At 42.5% G+C, this 21083-nt stretch overlaps 1 protein-coding gene across 2 annotated transcripts in view; it reads left to right on the top strand.

Moving 5' to 3' along the window:
• KIF21A (kinesin family member 21A) overlaps positions 1 to 21083 on the top strand; it is a 140346-nt gene that overhangs the window by 91724 nt on the left and 27539 nt on the right. The window contains exons 20-27 of one of the 2 annotated variants that reach the window (XM_084811009.1): positions 316 to 469; positions 931 to 1128; positions 3673 to 3774; positions 9265 to 9430; positions 9918 to 9938; positions 16693 to 16753; positions 17504 to 17558; positions 20162 to 20379. In XM_084811009.1, the coding sequence (XP_084667135.1) occupies positions 316 to 469; positions 931 to 1128; positions 3673 to 3774; positions 9265 to 9430; positions 9918 to 9938; positions 16693 to 16753; positions 17504 to 17558; positions 20162 to 20379 (975 nt within the window). The remainder of the gene's footprint in view (positions 1 to 315; positions 470 to 930; positions 1129 to 3672; positions 3775 to 9264; positions 9431 to 9917; positions 9939 to 16692; positions 16754 to 17503; positions 17559 to 20161; positions 20380 to 21083) is intronic. The other variant, XM_084811008.1, reaches the window with a different exon arrangement.

Below are 21083 nucleotides of genomic sequence, written 5' to 3'. Positions count from 1 at the left end.
TGAGCAGGGGGTTGGACTCAATGACCTTGTTGGCCACTTCCAACCCTACTATTCTATGATTCTATGTTGCCCAATTTGGGGAAGATGTTGTTCTATAATGTATTTTACAAAAAACACTGGGGAGATGTTTGTGATAATACTGGAAACAAATCTAGAAGATGATTACAGATTTTCTAAAAATAAGTGGTACTCCCAACTCCCCAATTGAAATGCCAAACATTAAAAGTGTTTATCTTTTATTATTACAGCTACTGAAAATTCCTGAAACATTCTACTATATTATTTGAACAATGTGTATCTCTGAATTTCTTACAGGAGTAAGTATCAAAGAAAAGTGATGACTGCAAGGGTTTATACTTCCAAGGGAGCCAGAATGAAATGGCAGTTACTGGAACGTAGAGTAACAGAGATCATTATGCAGAAAATGACTATATCCAATATGGAGACTGATATGAATAGACTACTGAAGGTAGGATATTTTTGCAGGTATCCATTCAGCTAGTTGTGGCATTTTGGAGAATGCCACTTTTGCATTACATGAAAAATATGATGTCTTAGGTCTGGACCGCACATGCATGTTCATCGCTTAATGACGTGAAATGCTGGTTTGAATGGGTCCTGACAAATATAACACGACTGATGGAAAGTTCATAATATTTCCAATTACAAGCTTTTCAATGGAATCAGTTTATATGTTCAGTTCCTAGTCATACCGTGCACAGTAATCAAGTAATGTACATGCATGTATGAAACAGCCCTTAATGTTAGAAAGACCAGCAGTTATGTATTAGAGATGCTGCATAGTTGTTAATTCTTCCACAAAAATTCAATAAAACACATGAGAGCTTCACTTAATTTATTTCCCACTGTAAAACATTGGGGTGGCTCTGTTTCCCAACGCATGTTTTACATACATTTTTTAAATTACAGCAACGTGAAGAACTTACCAAAAGGAAAGAGAAGCTTTCCAAAAGGAGGGAGAGAGTCATCAAAGAAAGTGGAGCAGATGCAGATAAAACCATCCACAATATCAATGAAGAGATGGAGTCACTGACTGCAAATATAGACTATATCAATGACAGTATTTCTGACTGCCAGGCAAATATCATGCAGATGGAGGAAGCAAAGGTATGTCATCCCCAAAGGTTTTGCAAAAGTATTATGTTCAGGTAGGTATCTTTAATGGCATTTTATTCACCTTCTTTTCTCCTATGGTGATTTTTCTATGGTGATGCTGGGTCTGGCCCCGGAGGCTTAAGGGTCCAGATGGTTTCCAGAGGGCTTTAGGTTTTTTTCTGGCTGATATGGCTGGAGTGCCTGTCGAAATCCTGTTGAAATCTGTGAAAAACGGAAATGGCTTGGGGAGTTGACACGATTGCTACTGAGTGCCCCCTCTGCAGTAGAGCTTGTACGGCTCCATGGTATACCCCAGAGCTGAGAGCAATGAAACCAATTAGGAGATGGCTTGAGTGTAGAGAGCTTCAGCTATTGGGTGGTTTAGAAATGAAAAATAAATAAATAAATAAATTGATGGTGAAAAACTCCTAATGGATGCAATCGAACACTGGTGTGTGCTTATGATCAGATATATTCAGGGGCAGTGAGGGTGGCAAAGAAATAACATCCCACTGCCTCTACTGAATCCTCTGTGTGCCACTGAGAGGAGTTTTTCAGGATTGTCCGGGGCCTATTACATGCCAGCCCTAAGGACACAGTGGATCTGTCTGAGGCCTGCTGTAATATACTTGCTGGGCACTTCCAGGACAGTCTCTTGCATCCTCCAGGAATTTGAATCCAGTGATACAGCAGGTGAATCAGGTGAGGTATCCAGAGCATAGCCTTGTCCAATTTTCTTGGATGAATTTCAGTTAGTACAGCTCCAGAACATTGACAAGGTGCTTGGAGAGGTTTGTGCAACTGCTTCAGTACTGGATCCTTGTCCCCCTTGGCTTATAAAAACCAGCAGGGAGGGAATAGCCAGCTGGGCCAGGGAGGTGATTAATGCCTCCTTGTGAGCGGGAGTGTTCCTGAGCCACCTGAAATAGGCAGTGTTGAGACCACTCCTGAAGAAATCCTCTCTGGACCTGGAAGATCTTAACAACTTTAGGCTGGTGGCAAATGTTCCTTTCCTGGTTAAGGCCCTTGAGCGGGTGGTGGCCAACCAGCTCCAGACACTCTCAGATGTGACTGATTATCTGGATCCATTTCAGCCGGGGTTCAGGCTGGGTTCTGGCATGGAAACAGCCTTGGTCACCCTGTATGATGAGGTATGTTGGGAGAGAGACAGGAGTGTGACCCTGTTGATACTCCTGGATCTCTTGGCAACATTCGATACCATCCACTCCTGCTTGGATGGCCAGCTCCAGAAGGTGGTGCTTGGGGAATATTGCTTTGCCCCGTGCATTCTCCAGCATGGGGTTGGTTCCCCAGGGCTCAGCTTTTGTCTCCCATGCTATTCAACGTCTACATGAAACCATTGAGTGGGGTCATCCAGAGTTTTGGAGTGTGTTGTCATCAGTATGCTGATAACAACCAGTTCTGCTTCTCCTTTTCATCTTCATCAAGTGAGGCTGTGAACATGCTAAATCAGCACCTGGCTGCAACAGTGGACTAGATGAGAGCTAATAAAATGAAGCTCAATCCAGACAAGACCAAGATGCTGCTAGTGGGTGGTTCTGACTGGAAGGAGGGTGCTCAACCTGTTCTGGATGGGGTTCACTCCCCCTGAAGGAGCAGGTTCGTAGCTTGGGCATTCTCCTGGAGACATATTTGTCACTTGAGGCTCTGGTGGCCTCAGTGGCATGGAGTGCCTTCTACCAGCTTCAGCTAGTGGCCCAGATGTGCCCCTATCTGGACAGGGGTAACCTGGTTTCAGTTGTCTATGCTCTGGTAACCTCCAAGTTAGATTATTGCAATTCATTCTATGTGGGCTGCTGCTTGTGCAAAATGCAGCAGCAGATTAATAACTGGGACCAGAAGATCTGAGCATATAACACCAGATCTGACCAGATCTTGCATTGGCTGCCTGTATGTTTCTAAGCCCGATTCAAGGTGCTGGTTTTAGCCTATAACTCCTTACACGGCTTGGGACCACAGTACCTGATGGAATGCCCCTCCCAAAATGAACCTACCCTGATACTACTATCAACATCTGAGGCCTTCCTCTAAGTGCCATCTCCAAGGCAGGCTTGGAAGGTGGCAACAAGGGAGTGGGCCTTTTCAGTGGTGGCCCCCTGATTATGGAACGAACTCCCCACTGAGGCCTGCCTGGTACCAACACTGTCATCTTTTCAGCACCACATTAGGACTGCCCCCTTCTCCCAGGCATATTATGGGCCATTTATGTCAGCTGTCTTGAACAGGTCTAATATTGAATTTTTTTTAGTTGTTTAAATTCTTTTACATTTTGTATGTTAAAATTTCTATACTATGTTTTATTATAATGTTGTATTTGTGGTTTGTAATTTTTGTGAATTGTTGTGAACCATCCAGAGAGCTTCCACTAGTGGGTGGCATAGAAATTAAATAAATAAATGAATAAATAATAGGATTCAGTTTTAATCTGAAAGGCTCCTAATTCAGAACCATTGGAATAGCTCACGTGAAGCCCATGTAGTATTCAAGTATTTTTTTCTGACTAATAGCTGTTGCTGTCTTCTCTTGTTTATTTAGGAGGAAGGAGAGACTCTAGATGTCACTGCAGTGATCAATGCCTGTACACTTACAGAAGCTCGATATTTACTTGACCATTTCCTTACAATGGGCATTAATAAGGTAACACACATAGTGAAACCTAGGGTTGGACGAATCCCCTACCTCCGTTCCGGGGCGGTTCCACAGAGGGACCAGCTGCTCTGCTCCTGGCCCCTCGAAATCCTCCAGAGCGTCTCCACATCCAGAGGATTCCATGGAGCCGCACTCCGGCTCCCTAGCACAGGCGATACGATAATGGCAGCTGACATTACTGTATTGTATTGTGGGGAAAAACACAGATGCAAATGGCGTATTGGACGCCACTTGTGGCCGTAAAGCCCTGAGTTTAACCTAACTGCAGCCGTTTACGGCTCTATTTAGGTAAGAAAACACCGCTTTACTGTGGTGTCCGCTACGCCATTTGTGGCTGTATTTCTCCCAGCAATACAGTAATGGCAGCCGCCACTACCATACTGCCTGTGCAGACTGCCGGAGAGCCACGCTGCATGAAATCCTCCGGAGCTGGAGGTAAGTGGCACCATTCCGCCACAGAATCTGGAGGTTGGATTCTTTGGAATCCAGCCTCGTTTGAGTCCATGGCGGAATTCTCTGACATCCCTAGTGAAACCTATGGAGTCTTGTGCTGGATTACTGTTGCCTGTATCCAGCCTAATGACTGGATGGTGTAGCTGGATTCTCTCAAACATGTTAGAGCTATGTTGGTACATGGTTCTACACAGTATATATCCTCCCCCCCGCCGACCTGAAAATTTATAAATATATTTTGTACTCAGCACAGTGGTCTGAGGAAGGAAACTTAGCAAATGTTTCTACATACCAACTAGTTCTGTTCTAGGTGACCTAATAAGAATAAAAGGATATGAAACAAGGGTACAGTTTTTGGTAAAAGCTAGCTATCAAAGATTTTAAGTGGTGGTTGTTGTTGTTGTTGTTGTTCAGTCGTTCAGTTGTGTCCGACTCTTTGTGACCCCATGGACCATAGCACGCCAGGCCTTCCTGTCCTGCGCTCTCTCCCGGAGCGTGCTCAAGTTCATATTCATTGCATCGGTGATGCTATCTAGCCATCTCATCCTCTGCCATCCCCTTCTCCTTTTGCCTTCAGTCTTTCCCAGTATCAGGGTCTTTTCCAGGGAGTTTTCTCTTCGCATTAGGTGGCCAAAATACTAGAGCTTCAGCTTCAGTATCTGTCCTTCCAATGAGCACTCAGGGTTGATTTCCTTTAGGATGGACTGATTTGACCTCCTTGCAGTCCAGGGGACTCGTAAGAGTCTTCTCCAGCACCACAGTTCGAAAGCATCAATTCTTCGGCGCTCAGCCTTCCTTATAGTCCAGCTCTCACAGCCATACATTACTACTGGGAAAACCATAGCTTTGATTACACGGACCTTTGTCGGCAAGGTGATGTCTCTGCTTCTTACTATGCTGTCTAGGTTGGCCATAGCTTTCCTCCCAAGGAGCAAACGTCTTTTAATTTCATGGCTACAGTCACCGTCTGCGGTGATCTTGGAGCCCAAGAAAGTAAAATCTGTCACTGCTTCCATTTCTTCCCCTTCTATATGCCAGGAAGTGATGGGGCCAGATGCCATGATCTTAGTTTTTTTAATGTTGAGTTTCAAACCAGCTTTTGCACTCTCCTCTTTCACCCTCAACAAGAGGCTCTTTAGATTATCTTCGCTTTCTGCCATTAGGGTGGTATCGTCTGCATATCGGAGGTTGTTGATAATTCTCTCGGCAATCTTAATTCCAACCTGTGATTCATCCAACCCGGCATTTCTCATGATGTACTCTGCATATAAGTTAAATAAGAAGGGTGACAATATGCAGCCTTGTCGTACTCCTTTCCCAATTTTGAAGCACTTCGTTGTTCCATGTCTGGTTCTTACTGTTGCTTCTTGACCCTGGTTCAGGTTTCTCAGGAGACAGGTAAGGTGGTCTGGTACTCCCATCACTTTAAGAATTTGCCACAGTATGTTGTGATCCACACAGTCAAAGGCTTTAGTGTAGTCAATGAAGCAGAAATAGACGTTTTTCTGGAATTCTCTTGCTTTCTCCATGATCCAGCGAGAGTTGGCGATTTGATCTCTAGTTCCTCTGCCTCTTCGAAACCCAGCTTGTACTTCCGGTAGTTCTCGGTTTGCATACTGCTGAAGCCTAGCTTGTAGGATTTTGAGCATCACCTTGCTGGCATGTGAAATGAGCGCAATTGTGCGGTAGTTTGAACACTCTTTGGCGTTGCCCTTCTTTGGAATTGGAATGTAAACTGACCTTTTCCAGTCTTGCGGCCATTGTTGAGTGTTCCAAATTTGTTGGCATATTGAATGCAGCACTTTAACAGCATCATCTTTTAGGATTTTAAATAGCTCAGCTGGAATACTGTCATCTCCACTAGCTTTGTTGTTAGTAATGCTTCCTAAGGCCCACTTGACTTCACTCTCTAGGATGTCCAGCTCAAGTTCAGTGACCGCACTATCATGGCTATCAAGGACATTCAGATCTTTCCTGTATAGTTCTTCTGTGTATTCTTTCCACCTCTTCTTAATCTCATCTGCTTCTGTTAGGTCCCTGCCTTCTCTGTCCTTTATCATGCCCGTCTTTGCACAAAACGTTCCCTTGAGATCTCCAATTTTCTTGAAGAGATCTCTAGTCTTTCCCATTCTGTTGTTTTCCTCGATTTCTTTGCATTGTTCATTTAAGAAGGCCTTCTTGTCTCTCCTTGCTATTCTCTGGAACTCTGCATTCAGTTGGATATATCTTCCCCTTTCTCCCTTGCTTTTTGCTTCCCTTCTTTCCTCAGCTACTTGTAAAGCCTCATCAGACAGCCACTTGGCTTTCTTGCATTTCTTTTTCTTTGGGATGGATTTCGTTGCTGCCTTCTGAACAATGTTACGGACCTCCGTCCATAGTTCCTCAGGCACTCTGTCTATCATGTCTCATCCCTGAAATCTATTCCTCACCTCCACTGTATATTCATAAGGGATATGATTGAGGTTATACCGGAATGGTTTAGTGGTTTTCCCTACGTTCTTCAATTTCAGCTGAAATTTTGCAACAAGAAGCTCATGATCTGAGCCGCAGTCAGCTCCAGGTCTTGTTTTGACTGACTGTATGGAGCTTCTCCATCTTTGGCTGCAAAGGACATAATCAATCTGATTTCGATATTGACCATCTGGTGATGTCCATGTGTACAGTCGCCTCTTGTGCTGTTGGAAAAGAGTGTTTGCTATGATCAGCGTGTTCTCTTGGCAAAACTCTATTAGCTTTTGTCCTGCTTCATTTTGTACACCAAGGCCATGCCTGCCTGTTATCCCAGTGATTTCTTGACTTCCTACTTTAGCATTCCAATCCCCTATGATGAAGAGGACACCTTTTTTTGGTGTTAGTTCTAGAAGGTGTTGTAGGTCTTCATAGAACCGATCAACCTCAGCTTCTTCGGCATCAGTGGTTGGGGCATAGACTTGAATTCCTGTGATGTTGAATGGTTTGCCTTGGATTCGTACTGAGATCATTCTATCATTTTTAAGATTGTACCCCAGTACTGCTTTTCCCACCCTTTTGTTGACTATGAGTGCTACTCCATTTCTTTGACAGGATTCTTGCCCACAGTAGTAGATATGATGGTCACCTGAATTAAATTCGCCCATGCCTGTCCATTTTAGTTCATGGATTCCCAAGATGTCGATGTTCAATCTTGCCATCTCATGTTTGACCACCTCCAGCTTACCTTATTTCATTGATCTGACATTCCAGGTTCCTAAATAATATTGTTCTTTACAGCATCGGATTTTCTTTTCACCACCAGACACATCCACAGCTGAGTGTCCTTTCGGCTTTGGCCCAGCCGCTTCACTCTTTCTGGTGCTACTTGGAAATACCCTCTGCTCTTCCCCAGTAGTATATTGGACACCTTCTGACCTGAGGGGCTCATCTTCCGGCGTCATCTCTTTTAGCCTTGTGATACGTTCCATGGGGTTTTCTTGGCAAATATACTGGAGTGGGTTGCCACTTCCTTCTCCAGTGGACCACATTTTGTCAGAACTCTCTGCCATGACCTGTCCGTCTTGGGTGGGCCTGCACGGCATAGCTTATGGCTTCACTGAGTTACGCAAGCCCCTTCGCCACAACAAGGCAGTGATCCATGAAGGGGTTTTAAGTGGTGCTGAGGGCAAATTGGATTTTTTAAAAATAAAGTGTGCAAAGTGTTGAACTGGTTGAAATTGTGTTGTCTAAAGCTGGAATGTAGATGGTGTAATATATGGAGGTGTTTTTTTTTAGGAGACACAGCAGAACAATGGTAATAAAACAGGTATTTAAGCTCCAAGTTGCATTAGCCAGGAAGAGATAAATCTTGCAATAAATATACATAAATTCTTGCTGGTGTGAAACAGAATATATGGAAAATCCGTAAGTCCTTTTGCCTTCTTGCAAGTGATGAGTGCCCTGTCCCTGTCCCATGTATCCAGCACAAAGATCACTTGCTCCTTTTCTGTAGAGAACTTGGGGGAACACAGGACTTTTCTAGGCATTTGCAGGACGGGGTGGCAGCAGAAAGAGCAGCAGCAGCAAGGCACTGCTGTGGTGCCATTTGGAACTGCCCAGGGTGAGGAAGAGAAGCCACCCTGTTTTTCTTCTATGGAGAAATGGGAAGCGGGGGCAAATGAGGTGGTCTCTGTCTCTCAGTAGGCTTTTGTGAAAGGTGTCAGTAGTAGCCTGCAGCCGTTGCAGAAGCCCAGCATGTGGAGAGAAACCACTCTTCCATGCTTCCATGGAGATGTTTGGGGGGAAATGGAGGGAAGATTTATCTGACTTCTCTCTGGGATTTTACAAAATGTGCCAGCAGCTATTGGGTACTGCTGTTGTCCCCTGGAAAAGCCCCAAACAAGCAAGAGAACCCAACCAAAGCAAGAGTCAGTGGTAATAGCCAGAAAAAATGTATGGTTAATAAACCAATACAAAATTCATTATCATAAAGGAGAAGAAAACTATATGTAGCATGTTAGGCCAGTTCTTCAACTCACGTGTCTTAATTTGCATATATAAAAAACATCTTATAAGAGCTCCTCTTTTATTTCATTTTGGCCATAAATTATTCATGACAACAGGAAAATGTCTTCCTGGTTGGACTTTGGGTCTTGTCCATTAAGAATTGATTCTATATTCACATAGCTCCATCTCTTGAGAAATTACACAACTGAGAAATCTTTACTTTCATGAACCCTGCACCAGTGTGGGTTATTTTTCCTCCCTGTGCATTGAAAATATTTCTTCATGTTGAAATCTCCTTAGATTTTTGCACAGTATGTGGTCAAATGTGATGGGTGCTCTGAGACAAATGCTAAAGGTTACAATTTGCGTCCCAGTTAATGTCATAGAGGAAAGTTCGCATATAGTTAATACAGTGGCAGCAAAATGTCCATTGGTTTGTAGGATGGCACCCATAAATAATTAAAAAAGAGGGTTTGTAGTGTCTTTGCATATTTATTTGCATGTATGACTTCACATTTATAGATTTATTTTAAGGAGATTATGAAGTCCTTTTCACAACTTCCATAGGGTCTCCAAGCAGCTCAAAAGGAGGCTCAGATTAAAGTTCTTGAAGGTCGCCTTAAACAAACAGAAATTACTAGTGCAACCCAAAACCAGCTGCTATTTCATATGTTGAAAGAGAAGGCAGAATTAAATCCTGAACTTGATGCACTACTGGGCCATGCTTTGCAAGGTAATTTGAATATTCTACCAAACTGAATTATACCGCATGCTAGGTTTACTTATGTTGCATGTTATATTAAGTGTGTTTCAAATAAGGTATCTTATGAATAGATGCTGTACTTATATCGTAAAACCATACTCAAAGTTTGTGCATGCAAATGACTATTTTTACAAATGCCGTTTTCCACACTGATGAAATTCAGGAAACCACATAGTTAATCACTGTTAGAGCTTGAATTCAATACCCAGATAATTTACCTACAACATCAGAAGTTTAACAAATTGGAGTCGTAAAATTGTCGGTATTTAAATTCTCTTTCTCAATTGAGAATGATAGGAGAGCTTGTCATCTGTACTCTACGGCATCTATTCTTCTAGTACTGATAGATTTAATCTGTTTATAATGTAACATAGGGCTCTTTATTTTCCATTCTGCAAATGGATTGGTTTTGATTGGAGTGTTGCTTTTGTTTCCTCCTTGCTGTTGTTTTACACAGACCTAGATAGCATACCATTGGGTAAGTATATGTAGCTTCTGTGTAACCGCACAGCTGCATGAAATACTAATGATATATGTATACACTAACTGGTGCATCATAGAATGTGAGCGTGCATAAAGTCTGCATGTAGTATTTGGAAACATACTCATTATTATATGCTTACCAAGTCCTTTTTCCTTAGGTATACCACATCTTACAAAGATGTATGTTAACAACAGACAGACATGGATGCAACCAGTGCAAATGTACTTAAAAGCTTTTCATTGTTCACTGGGATGCTGTAGCTGATATACTGTTGCTGATCGATTTGCACTCTCACTTTTACTGTAGTTGTAACACAAATAACAATTTTCCAGACAAAATGGAACTCTTAATCTAGAATTCATTTTAGCAGCACACATAACGGCTTCTTTTTTCAGATGAGTGCTTTATAGACATTTAATTTTCAACTCAATTGATTTATGGTACAGTTAGTTGTTGTCAAGGTGTGCATTGCATAGAAAAGCGATGGATATCATTCAGTGGTAGTACCTGTCAAAGAGTTAATGGGAAGAGAAAAAAATTGTGTTGAATTGTGAACATTTAGTATGTGTGTGTTGTTTTTTAATCAACCTGCAGTAACCAACATAAAGTAAAGAGCTAGAAAGATTTTGGACAGTTTCTTTAAATGTTTTTAAAATACGGTCTCTGGAGTTACAATTGGACTACACTGGCTATTCTGTCCAATTTCCTCTGGCTCAGACCTCCTGTAGGCTCCAGTGTGAGCCACCTCTTCCACTTGAGTGCCAAGTGCATGGAGGATTTGGAGTCTGTCTGCATAGAGGAAAGGATGGGCTCAGGCCAGGCTGCTACCATGCTGTTTTATTGCCACACCATTTGAATGCATGGATGCGGCGGTGTCAAGTCCATGCGTACCCACTGGAAGTCATCCATAAGTAATGTGCTTCTAAGGCTACATGTATCTTGGCCCTGAACTGCAGAGATCCCATGTCAGTTGAATGCAGGATCTCCTGACCATTGGTCATGCTAGCATGCCCTGCTAGCATGACCAGTGGTCAGGAATGCTGGGAGATGTAGTCCAAAACTTCTGGAGAGCATCAGGTTAGGGAAGTCTGCCGTAGCCTCTCTTCCTCCTGACACAGCAGGGAGAACTGAACTCCAGCAGGAGGTCCTGCATTCAGCTGACGTGGCATCTCTGCAGTTCACTCATCGTTTTGTGCTTCCAGTCATAGGGAAGGCAGTGCATGGGCATGAGCATGACCCTGTTCTATCGCTCCCAGGGCACAATCCTGAAACCATGTAATGAGCAAACAGGTCCACTGTCTTCTAGGAGACTGGGAGATAAGTAAGAAGGGCGAGGGGATGTGGCTGTCTGGTAGAGCAGCTGCTTTGCATGGAGAAGTCCCAGGGTCAATCCCCAGCATCTCCAGGTAGAGCTGGAAATATTCCTGCCTGAAACCCTGGAGAGCTGCTGCCAGTGTTAACAATACTGGGCTAGATGGACCAATGATTCAGTATAAGGCAGCTTCCTATGTTTCTAGCAAGAGGAGCACAACAGTAAGTGATGCAGCATTGGGCGGAAGAGGAGTGCAATGAGGGGTGTGGGTGTCAAGATTCCCTTGGCCCCCTCTTTCCTCAAGCACTCACAGACGCACAAAAGAGAGGCTTCAGTCTCACGCCTTTAATTCATTATTCACAGGTTCATTACAGATGCAAATCCTCGAAGCCTCTCCGGCTACAAAGGGATGCCTCCAGGGGATTCAAATGGGATAAACAAAAGTTGCCCGCAGTTTGAAAAGGCGGCTGTCTGGCTAGGCTAACTGAGGGAGGGAGGTCCCGCCCCTCGCCTGCTGCTCACCTGCATAGCCTCTCACGCATCGCTAACCGGCTCGAATGTCTGAGCTCCGCCCCTGACAGTTCCCTCTTAGCTCTGCATCTCTGCCTGGCGTCTCATACGTCACAGACCTCAAGTGCCTCCTCCTCCTGCACGCTGCTTCTCACAGAGGGGGGTAAGGATGAAGCTTCATGCCCGGCCATCTGGGAGTTGGTAACCTGAGAAGTATGCCTATCTACTGTATATCTGAACTGGCCTGTGAAAAAACCTTCCCCAGTTCTGGCTGCTCCTCTTCTGTATCTGAGCTGCTATCTCCCTGCACTCAGAATCAATCCTGACAGTGGGGGGAATTCAGGGAAGTTGTGATAGAGGGAATGACCATGGAGAAGGGGAGGGAGGCAAGGTTAGATGACTGGGCACAGAGAGATAGTTAATCACTTCCCAAATTTCTATTTTTTTAAATACTTTGTATTCTATTTTTTATCTTTATAAATGTAATGAACAGTACCAACAACCTTGTCATTATCTACAGTTTCCAACAATACAATATTCTTAGGAAGACACAGCAATAACGAAAAAGGGGAAAAAAAAAACAGAAGAAGAAAGCAAGAAAGAAAAAACATAAAAAAGTTACTTAAAAGGATTAAATGTAAACTCCATTACACACAAACTTCAAATATCATTCTACTTAAAAGTTATACCTATAACATTGCCAATATTACCATTCAGTACAGCACAGATAATCAACCTTACGTTTCAATATCATATCAGTCTTATAGCAAGGGAGCAGGCCTACAGTTCATTTCCATAACCATATATTGCCCTTCAGTTAACATATAATAGTAAAGCTTAACAATTTAACCAGCCAAAAATATTACTAATCAAAGTCTCATAATAATGATAGTAATAATAATAAAAAGGAAGGAAATTAAAAAGGATAAGTAATAATAATAACAAATCACTAATAAATTTTATGCTATCTATATTTTAGATAGTGTCATTTCTAAATCTGTATATGAATGTATACATATCTATACACACACAAACAGGAATTTTATTATACAGTATATCATGTCTAATATAAAAAAAGAGGAAGTAAGAAAAAGAGTAAAGTTAAAGCAGTTAAACCTCAAAAAAACCACGTTTATGGCAACCAGCTTGATTGATAACTGGCAAAGAGAGGGAGAAAACATGGAGGCAGTGATAGACTTTGTATTTCTAGGTGCAAAGATTACTGCAGATGCTGACTGCAGCCAGGAAATCAGAACACGTTTAGTTCTTGGGAGGAGAGCAATGACAAATCTTGATAAAATAGTTAAGAGCAGAGACTGACAACAAAGGTCCACATAGTGAAAGCAATGGTATTCCCCGTAGTAATCTGTGGCTGCGAGAGCTGGACCATAAGGAAGGCTGAGCAAAGGAAATGCTTTTGAACTGTGGTGTTGGAGGAAAATTCTAGGGGTGCACGAAAGCCACTTACCTGGTCTCGCAGCTTGCTTCGCGGTGGGGGGGAGGCGCTTCGCTGCTCCCCCCGAAGTTCAGGCCGGGGGGGGGAGGCTTCCCTCCTCGCCCGGCTGAAATTCAGGCCGGGGGGGAGGCTTCCCGCCTCGCCCGGTCGAAATTCAGGCCAGGGAGGAGGCGCCTCGCCTCGCCCGGCTGCGAAATAAAAAGTTTTTTTTAAAAAAGGCCCCCGTGATAGGTTACGTGACGATTAACGTAGCCTATCACGGCTAGATCTGCAAAGTCAGTCGTGATAGGCTACATTAATCGTCACGTAGCCTATCACGGGTGACTTAAAAAAAAAAAACGCGTACGCAAATGGTGGCCCCCATAGGGAGCCGCCATTCGCGTTCCTTATTTGGTCGCTGTAGTCTACGTAAATCTTTACATAGACTACAGCGACCAAATAAGGAACGCGAATGGCGGCTCCCTATGGGGGCCGCCATTTGCGTACGCGTTTTTTTTTTTTAAAGTCACCCATGATAGGCTACGTGACGATTTACGTAGCCTATCATGGCTGACTTTGCAAATCTAGCCGTGATAGGCTATGTTAATCATCACGTAACCTATCATGGGGGCGTTTTTTTTTTTTTTAATCACGGGGGCGTTTCTTTTGTCAGTGATTTCTTTAGTGTAATCCGGAAATAACATAACTTTGTCTCGTGTTGGCCCCCCAAAAAGTTCTCCCACTTCTCTTGCCAAGCGCAAAATATGATTTTTTTTGTAGAAACTCTTGCAAATTGAACTATAACAGTATAGGCCGTCCCTTTGATGCCACGAGCTGGACCTGGAACACAGTATGCATGCTCAGTATCGAGTAAATAATCAAATGGCAGAGTGATTAGCTCATGCAGAAATTTATCCAAGAATTTAGACAGACTTACATATATCAGCAGGCAGATCTTTGATACCAAGGATACGCAGATTCGCTCTACGAATATAGATGTATACTATGCCTCCAGTTGGGAAATTCTCGCAGACAGGATATTATTGGAGGCATGCATAGCCGTCTCTTGCGTGGACACCTGGTCTTGGAGAGCATTAACCTTCAATTCCATCTTTTGCAAAGAGCTATTAATTAAATCCACAGCTCCTTGAAGGTTAGTAATAGAATCTTGGATTGTATCCAGCCTCTTAGCCTGTTCTGCTAATTGAGAAGTCAAAGTTTTTATCAGAGCTAGCAACTCCTCTCCATCTCCGGCATCTCTAGAAACCTTTGCCAAGGGAGGGGTTGGGGGAGTTGGCGGTGGTCCCACAGCTTTTTTCCTTCCCCTTGCTGCTGCCATCCTCCTGTTCCGTAAGGAAAGCAAGTAGGTATAATTACAAACAAACAGTCACTTCAACAGATTTTGCAGGTCCTCAGATATTTTTAATTCATAAATACTTTTGGAGCTCGCCAGCCCTGAAGTCTCCTAATTGCATAGGAGTTTCAAAACAGCTTTGAGTAGATGACGCTCCAGAAAACTGACCTTAGACTCCAGCTGTTCTGCTGCTCCGCAAAAGGAGTTGTTCTTCCAAGATCTTATCTAGATGGTACTCTAGCTTCCACTTTTAATTCCAGGGGAAGATGAAAAGGTTTTTCAACCTTTTAAAAGCTGTTTGAGGAGGTGACCTGTGGAGCCTCTGCAGAACGTTTGCCAGGGCGACATGGCTCCTACCAGAAGTCCCAAATTTCTATTTTTAATTAAGTGTTATTAGACCGTATGTCAAATGTGTGTATACGTCAGATGAATGCCATAATGCTTGACAATCATTTGGAAACAATTGTTTGTAACAAATAACTAGTGAAACAAGAAGAAAACACAGTACCTTATTCCTCTCTGGCCCCACATTCCATAGCAACGTGAAGTAATGCACAAAACTACTCTTTTGCTGTGGATATTCAGTAGTCGCATGAATATAGCCTACATACCTAGTATATCAGCTAGGGCAAGCACATGAAGCTAGACCCATTTTTCTCTTTTATTTCCTTGATTGCAATGCTAAATTTTTTGTTTATCAATCAGTCTACTTCATAGCTCGGTAACCCTGTGTGTTCTTATGTTGGACTGGGGAATCTAACTAATCTTCTGTCACCACATATTATGCTTTTGTCCTCTCAGCTGAATTACTGAGAATGTACACAAGCCTTCCCCAACCTGGTGCCCTCCAGAAGTTTTGGATTACAATTCCTAGCATTCCTGACCATTGGTCATGCTGGCTCTGGCAGATTGGAACTATAATACCAAACATCTGAAAGGCACAACATTGGAGAAGGCTGGTGTATGGCAACCCTCAAGGGGATTTGGATGGTTGGAGATCGGAAGCTGGCAGAGTTTCACTTAGTACCCCAGTTAGATCTCTAGCAGGAATTGGTGTTGGGATGATGCACAAGACATTTTAAAATGTGGGCCCCAGCAATGAGGTGGGGCACCATTTGGGCTCTGCCCAAATATTTTGGGCAAGCACTGGCCCCAGCTGCTGATTTGTGTGTTTTTTATGGTGAATTTATTCCCAGTGGTAAAGCTGGAGTAACTAGGCACCCATTTCATTGGGTTTACCAAGTGACTCTCTGAGAGTGCCAAGGTAAGGACTCCAAAGGACCCCAGGGATGTTGCAGTTACCTTTTTTGTCTCCTTTCTCCTGTTTTTTGTATGTGTTTCTGAATTAAACTTTGTATACTTTCAGTGACAGGTGGTAGATTTTATTATGGGCTCATTCATTTGTTATTTCCCTGCATGCAGACATATTTATGATGTACTGTGGCAGTGACTGACAAGCATGTTACTGTTCTTCTTGTGTGAGCTGATGCATACATAGAGTTATCACTAGCATAGGTTCCATTTCATCTGTGTAGCTTCACTTCCTTCTTGTTTCTTCTATAGATGTTGTAGCTGTTTGGAAGTTGTTGTGTAACTGTAGCATAGTGAAATCATCTTGCTTTATAAGGCCTAAGTACTTATTTTCTAATGAAGTGGACAAAGTATTAATCATCTGCTGAATTTAAATTGCAGGCTAAATTAATGCAAAATAGAATCCCCCCTGCTTTCATTTAATATTTATTCTGGGGAATAATAATAAAAAAAGGTGTTCAGGAATGTTCTATGTCTCTGCAAGACACTTTATTTCTGTTCTCACTGCTTTCTTTGTGATATATTTCTAATCTTCCTCTCTACACGGGCAGTAAGTACAATAAAATGTTAGCTACTCCTCCTGAGGCAAAACATTTGCAGAAAGAGCAAAGAGCTAAGTATGTAGATTCAACATCAGGGATATTATGGGAAACTAGATCATTCAAATTTAGTTGAATCCCATTTTAAGTAAAAATAAGTGTGGGAGTTTTCACATAGGGAGGCAATGCAGATTATTCTCCTTTTGGATAGTATGAGGAGCCTTTGCAGTAGATGTTTATTGTGCATGAAACTGGCTAAGAAATTAATGACTTTGGGAATTTTCCAGAAAATACAGAAGACAGTACTGATGAAGATGCTCCTTTGAACAGTCCTGGGGCTGAAGGAAGGTGAGAGTCAATGTAAACTGTAGTCACTGGCTACTTCTAAAATAGCTGCTATCAATGTTTTGCATAAGTGAGTGTAACCTTTTACAGCATCTTCCTTAACAGATTCTAAGGAAGCTGAGGAATGAGCAAAGGGACTGAAACGGCTATAGACAAGGAACTAGCAAGGATAAGCCCAATTAACATTCTCTTTAACCAGTAAGAATAGTGTTTGGCTCTAGCCCTGACCTATTTCTTCATATGTCCATAAACCAGGAGGCCTGGCTTTAGCTGGCTGTCCCAGATATCTGGATGAAGATGAACAACAAGCCTGTCCGTCCCATTTAGTGGCTGCTTCTGCAGAGTTCCTAGAGCCAATCAAGCCCTTTGTATGCCCTGCCCCCTTTGAGAAAAATGTATTCGGTAGATAAACCCCAAATCTGAGGCTAGGTCACACAGGCAGACTGTAGTGTCAAGTGAAACTTTGCATGTATGTAATGGTCCATGGGGTCACGAAGAGTCGGACACGACTGAACGACTGAACAACAACAAATTCGGTATCACCTGATGTTAGCTCAAAAATAATACTTTGATCTCACCCAAACTTGTAGCTTTCTTCAGTCAAATGATGTACATACATGTGTGAATCCTGACATCGCTGGTAGAAGTAAAGCTCCGTGGCTGTAGCTGCTGTCAGGACTAGTTGACCAAGGGGGGAAAAGTTACCTTGTTTATCTAACAGCTTCCTCACTAAATGCCGACTTTTGTTTCCAGTTCTCTGTCTTCCGACCTCATGAAGCTTTGTGGTGAAGTCAAACCGAAAAATAAGGTAAGCTGTATGGATATGAATAATCAAATGGCCATTTTTTGCATAGTAATTGCATCTTCAGGTGCATTTTTTCAGGTATAAGCATCTGTTAGATATAACTTGCAATGTTTCTGAGATTAATGATGTATCATCTCTCGTGTGCAAATTTCTCTTGCTGTTCATGTGCTGAGGATCCCCTGAGAAATGTTCTTTCCCCGTAGGCTATTGACATAGGAAGACTACATTTCCCAGGGGTTACTGAGGGCCTGATGCCAGAGGGCTTGGGCAGGGGTGAGATTCTCCTCCTGCAGCATGCTACCAGAGTGTCAGAAGGGATGGGGTGGGGGAAGATACTGTTGTGCAGCCACAGTGACAGCCTAGTAATTGGGATGGGAGAGGGGGAACCGCGTTTGCAACTGGGGGAGTTTATTTCCAAAGTCTTGGAAATAGGCTGAAGTATCTAACCCACAAGGCACAGTTTAGAGAAGCTCTGAGCCCTGGGTGCCAGGGAGCTGTGCAGTCCCTGAGCTTGTTTGACCACAAACAGTGTAAAGCTGAGACAGGGTCCCTTCCTGCCTGTGTGCTTATAAACAGGTCTGGGACTAGAGAGAAGTCACATAGGCTAGAGGGAAAGATACTTTCTGACAACAGCAAAAGCAAAGATGAAACAATGCCATTTTGGCTAAGCTTTGATTAAGACCATTTGGCATTACACCAGTCTGGGCTGAAATGAAATTGGGCAAACTTCTAAACTGGCTTTGAGATACTGGTTGTAACCAGGTGCTTAAAGTGAATTTAGAAGTAGGTCTGCTTGGGAATCGTTACATGAAGCTGAAATGAGGTAGAAGGGGGCTGGTGGAATTTGCACTTGAGAAGACTGTGTGTTCATGATCCTATGGTCCTGATCCCTAAACGCTGCCTGAACCAGGCTTCAGACTAAAATTTAAAGACATAAATGTTGCACCTATATTTGCAAAGAGGTGCAAATACCTTGTCAGGCTGAAAAATACATGCAGCTGCCTGACAGACATATAGTGATGTGTTCAGAAATTTGCCATTCATCAGAAGAGCCAGTAGTGTGTGGTGGTCAGTTTATATCTGTCTTTCAGCATGCAGTTGGCTTTTGTGATCCACCCTAGGCTTCTCTATCATAATCATTTAAATCTGTTGAACTCTTTAGTTTTTATTATGTAGCTTAATGTTTTCTGATGGAAGGTTATGAAGAAGAGAAGTTTTGGGGGGAAAACGCCAATCTTCATAGTTGGCCATGCATTTAAAACAATCAGCTTAAAAAAAAAAAAAATTATATTTATAAAATGTTAGTAAACCTTGTTTCAAATGAAATAATTATTTGGGGTTTGTGAATCCTCACTGTTTATTCAAATCTTCTATAGCAAATTTGTGTATTCTGCACAATTCTGCATGAACAAAAGCTGTATTCTGCAGCCTGTATACATTTTATGCAAATTAAGTGTGTTTGCATTATTTCTCTAATAATTTTTTTCTGACAGTCTCATTTTGCATAATTTCTAATCACAGTAGGGCTGGTGAAGAGCCATGTAGGACATTAAAGCAACCAACGTGTTGAGCCCACGTCTTTGGTTTCTGAGATTTCACAAGGCACTGCCCCATAGATTTTTAAGAATATTTTTGCAGGCGTGGGGGTCTTTTTAAGATAAAATCTGAGATGCTCAGAAACCTGAATTCTGTGGCTTACCCAGTTCTTTGCATTTTCTGCATATGTAGAATCCATCACCATTGGCATACTGGCAATCTTGGCCAGTGATATGCTTTTCACTGGTAACTTGTTCACTAGGAGGAAATGCAGCTATATTAGACATTACAGCAGGGTTTGACAAGTGGCATCCCTGAATTAGGCCAGTTGAAAGTTGCTATTTGTCCTCTTCTGGTTCCCAATGCTCCCTCCCCTCCATTTCATCCACACTCTTTGAAACTGTCCAGATGAGGCACAGAGGAGATGCATGCAGTGGAGTTTTTCCTTCCTTTTCTATACCCATTCTCTTTCTTTTTAGCCTTTTTGGCCTTCTCTGAGCTTAGATGAATGACTGACACTGGAAGGACATGGAGAATTTTCTTAATCATAATTCTTCTGTCCTTGTGCTTTCCATCTTGAGAAAGGAGCCAGAAGTGTGTGAGTGGAACCAGAGGATCCACTCACTCGTACACTGTGGTTGTAGCTCATGTATTACCAGCAATCAAAACACCATGAAAGGAACATGTTCTCTTCAGACTACCTGTGTTTTTGACTTGGTGCCACAGATATTAGGAATACTCTTATTTCAGGATTAGAGGTCTACCTTCAGTTCCAGAGTAGGTGGCTGACTCCCCTAAAAACGCTGAAAGTTAGGATCTGTTAAAATATAAGACTGACTATCTTGGCATCTTGTGAAATGAACCACTTTTATTTTAAACTAGGGTGCTGAACAATTTTCTTATTTTCTTTTTTGCAAATGAAGGGGGATTGGAGACTATTATGGTGCCAGTGCATTTGCTGTTCAGATTAAAAAGTAATTCGATATATTCCCACTCCCAGCTTTAAATGTATACAAACAGCTTTGCATTTCACACAGAAGTTTTTATTTTCCTTTTCCGGTTTATTCCAGGCACGCCGTAGGACCACGACCCAGATGGAATTGCTTTATGCTGATAGCAGTGACTTAACATCAGATCTCAGTGCAGGAGACACAGCTTTGGCTGCCCCTCTTGCATCTGTTGCAGAAGCTCAGGAAGGTGGAATAAACATTGACACGAAAGAGTCTCCTGCTAGGGATAGAGAGGTCATTCCCTCACAATCAGGCTTGCCTTCTAAGACTGGCAGCATGTAAGTTTTGCACAATGCACTAACTTCCTCCTGGCTTCTAAAATGCATGTTGCTAACTTCTTGTAGAGAGCCAGCAGATGTCAGGCTAATCAAGGATGATATTTCCTTCATTTTCCTCCAGCTTCTACTGTGCCATCATCACAGAATGGGCTAGATATTTAGTATCCTTAATATTTTTGTGTGTAGGTATTTTTACTAGATTTTTTTTGTGAACATGGATTCATATACTGTAAACCCTAATTCTGTGTAAAAAATATTAGAAGGAAGGACAAGTGATATGTAAATGCAACATAAATACACTGGAGCATAAATATGATGATAAAATAATGTAAAATCTAATAATAGTTAACAATAGCTTTAAAGCAGGGGTGGGCAACTTGTGGCCCTTGGGATTTTTGGCCTACAACTCCCATCAGCCCTAACCAGTATAGCCAATGATGAGGGATCATGGAAGTTGTAGGCCAAAACAGCTAGAGGGCCACAAGTTGCTCACCCCTGCTTTAAACTATATCTGAAATGCTTTGCATGGAGTGGATCCATTGGAGTGATCTTCTGTGAAATATCTTTAAAGCATTTTTGGCGTATTGTGGACTCTACGAATGTCATGCTGCATTTTAGCTGCTGCATATAATGACACAGCAGAAAAGCGAGGCTGAAGGCTCAGACAGACAACATGCTCAGCCTGTGGTCAGATTGCTCACTTT

Source organism: Heloderma suspectum, chromosome 7 (assembly GCF_057233095.1).
Source record: "Heloderma suspectum isolate Gila_16-S chromosome 7, 16-S_ref, whole genome shotgun sequence".
NCBI lineage: Eukaryota > Metazoa > Chordata > Lepidosauria > Squamata > Helodermatidae > Heloderma > Heloderma suspectum.
The sequence above is the reverse complement of the archived record's forward strand: the minus strand, read 5'-3'. Positions and strand labels throughout refer to the sequence as shown.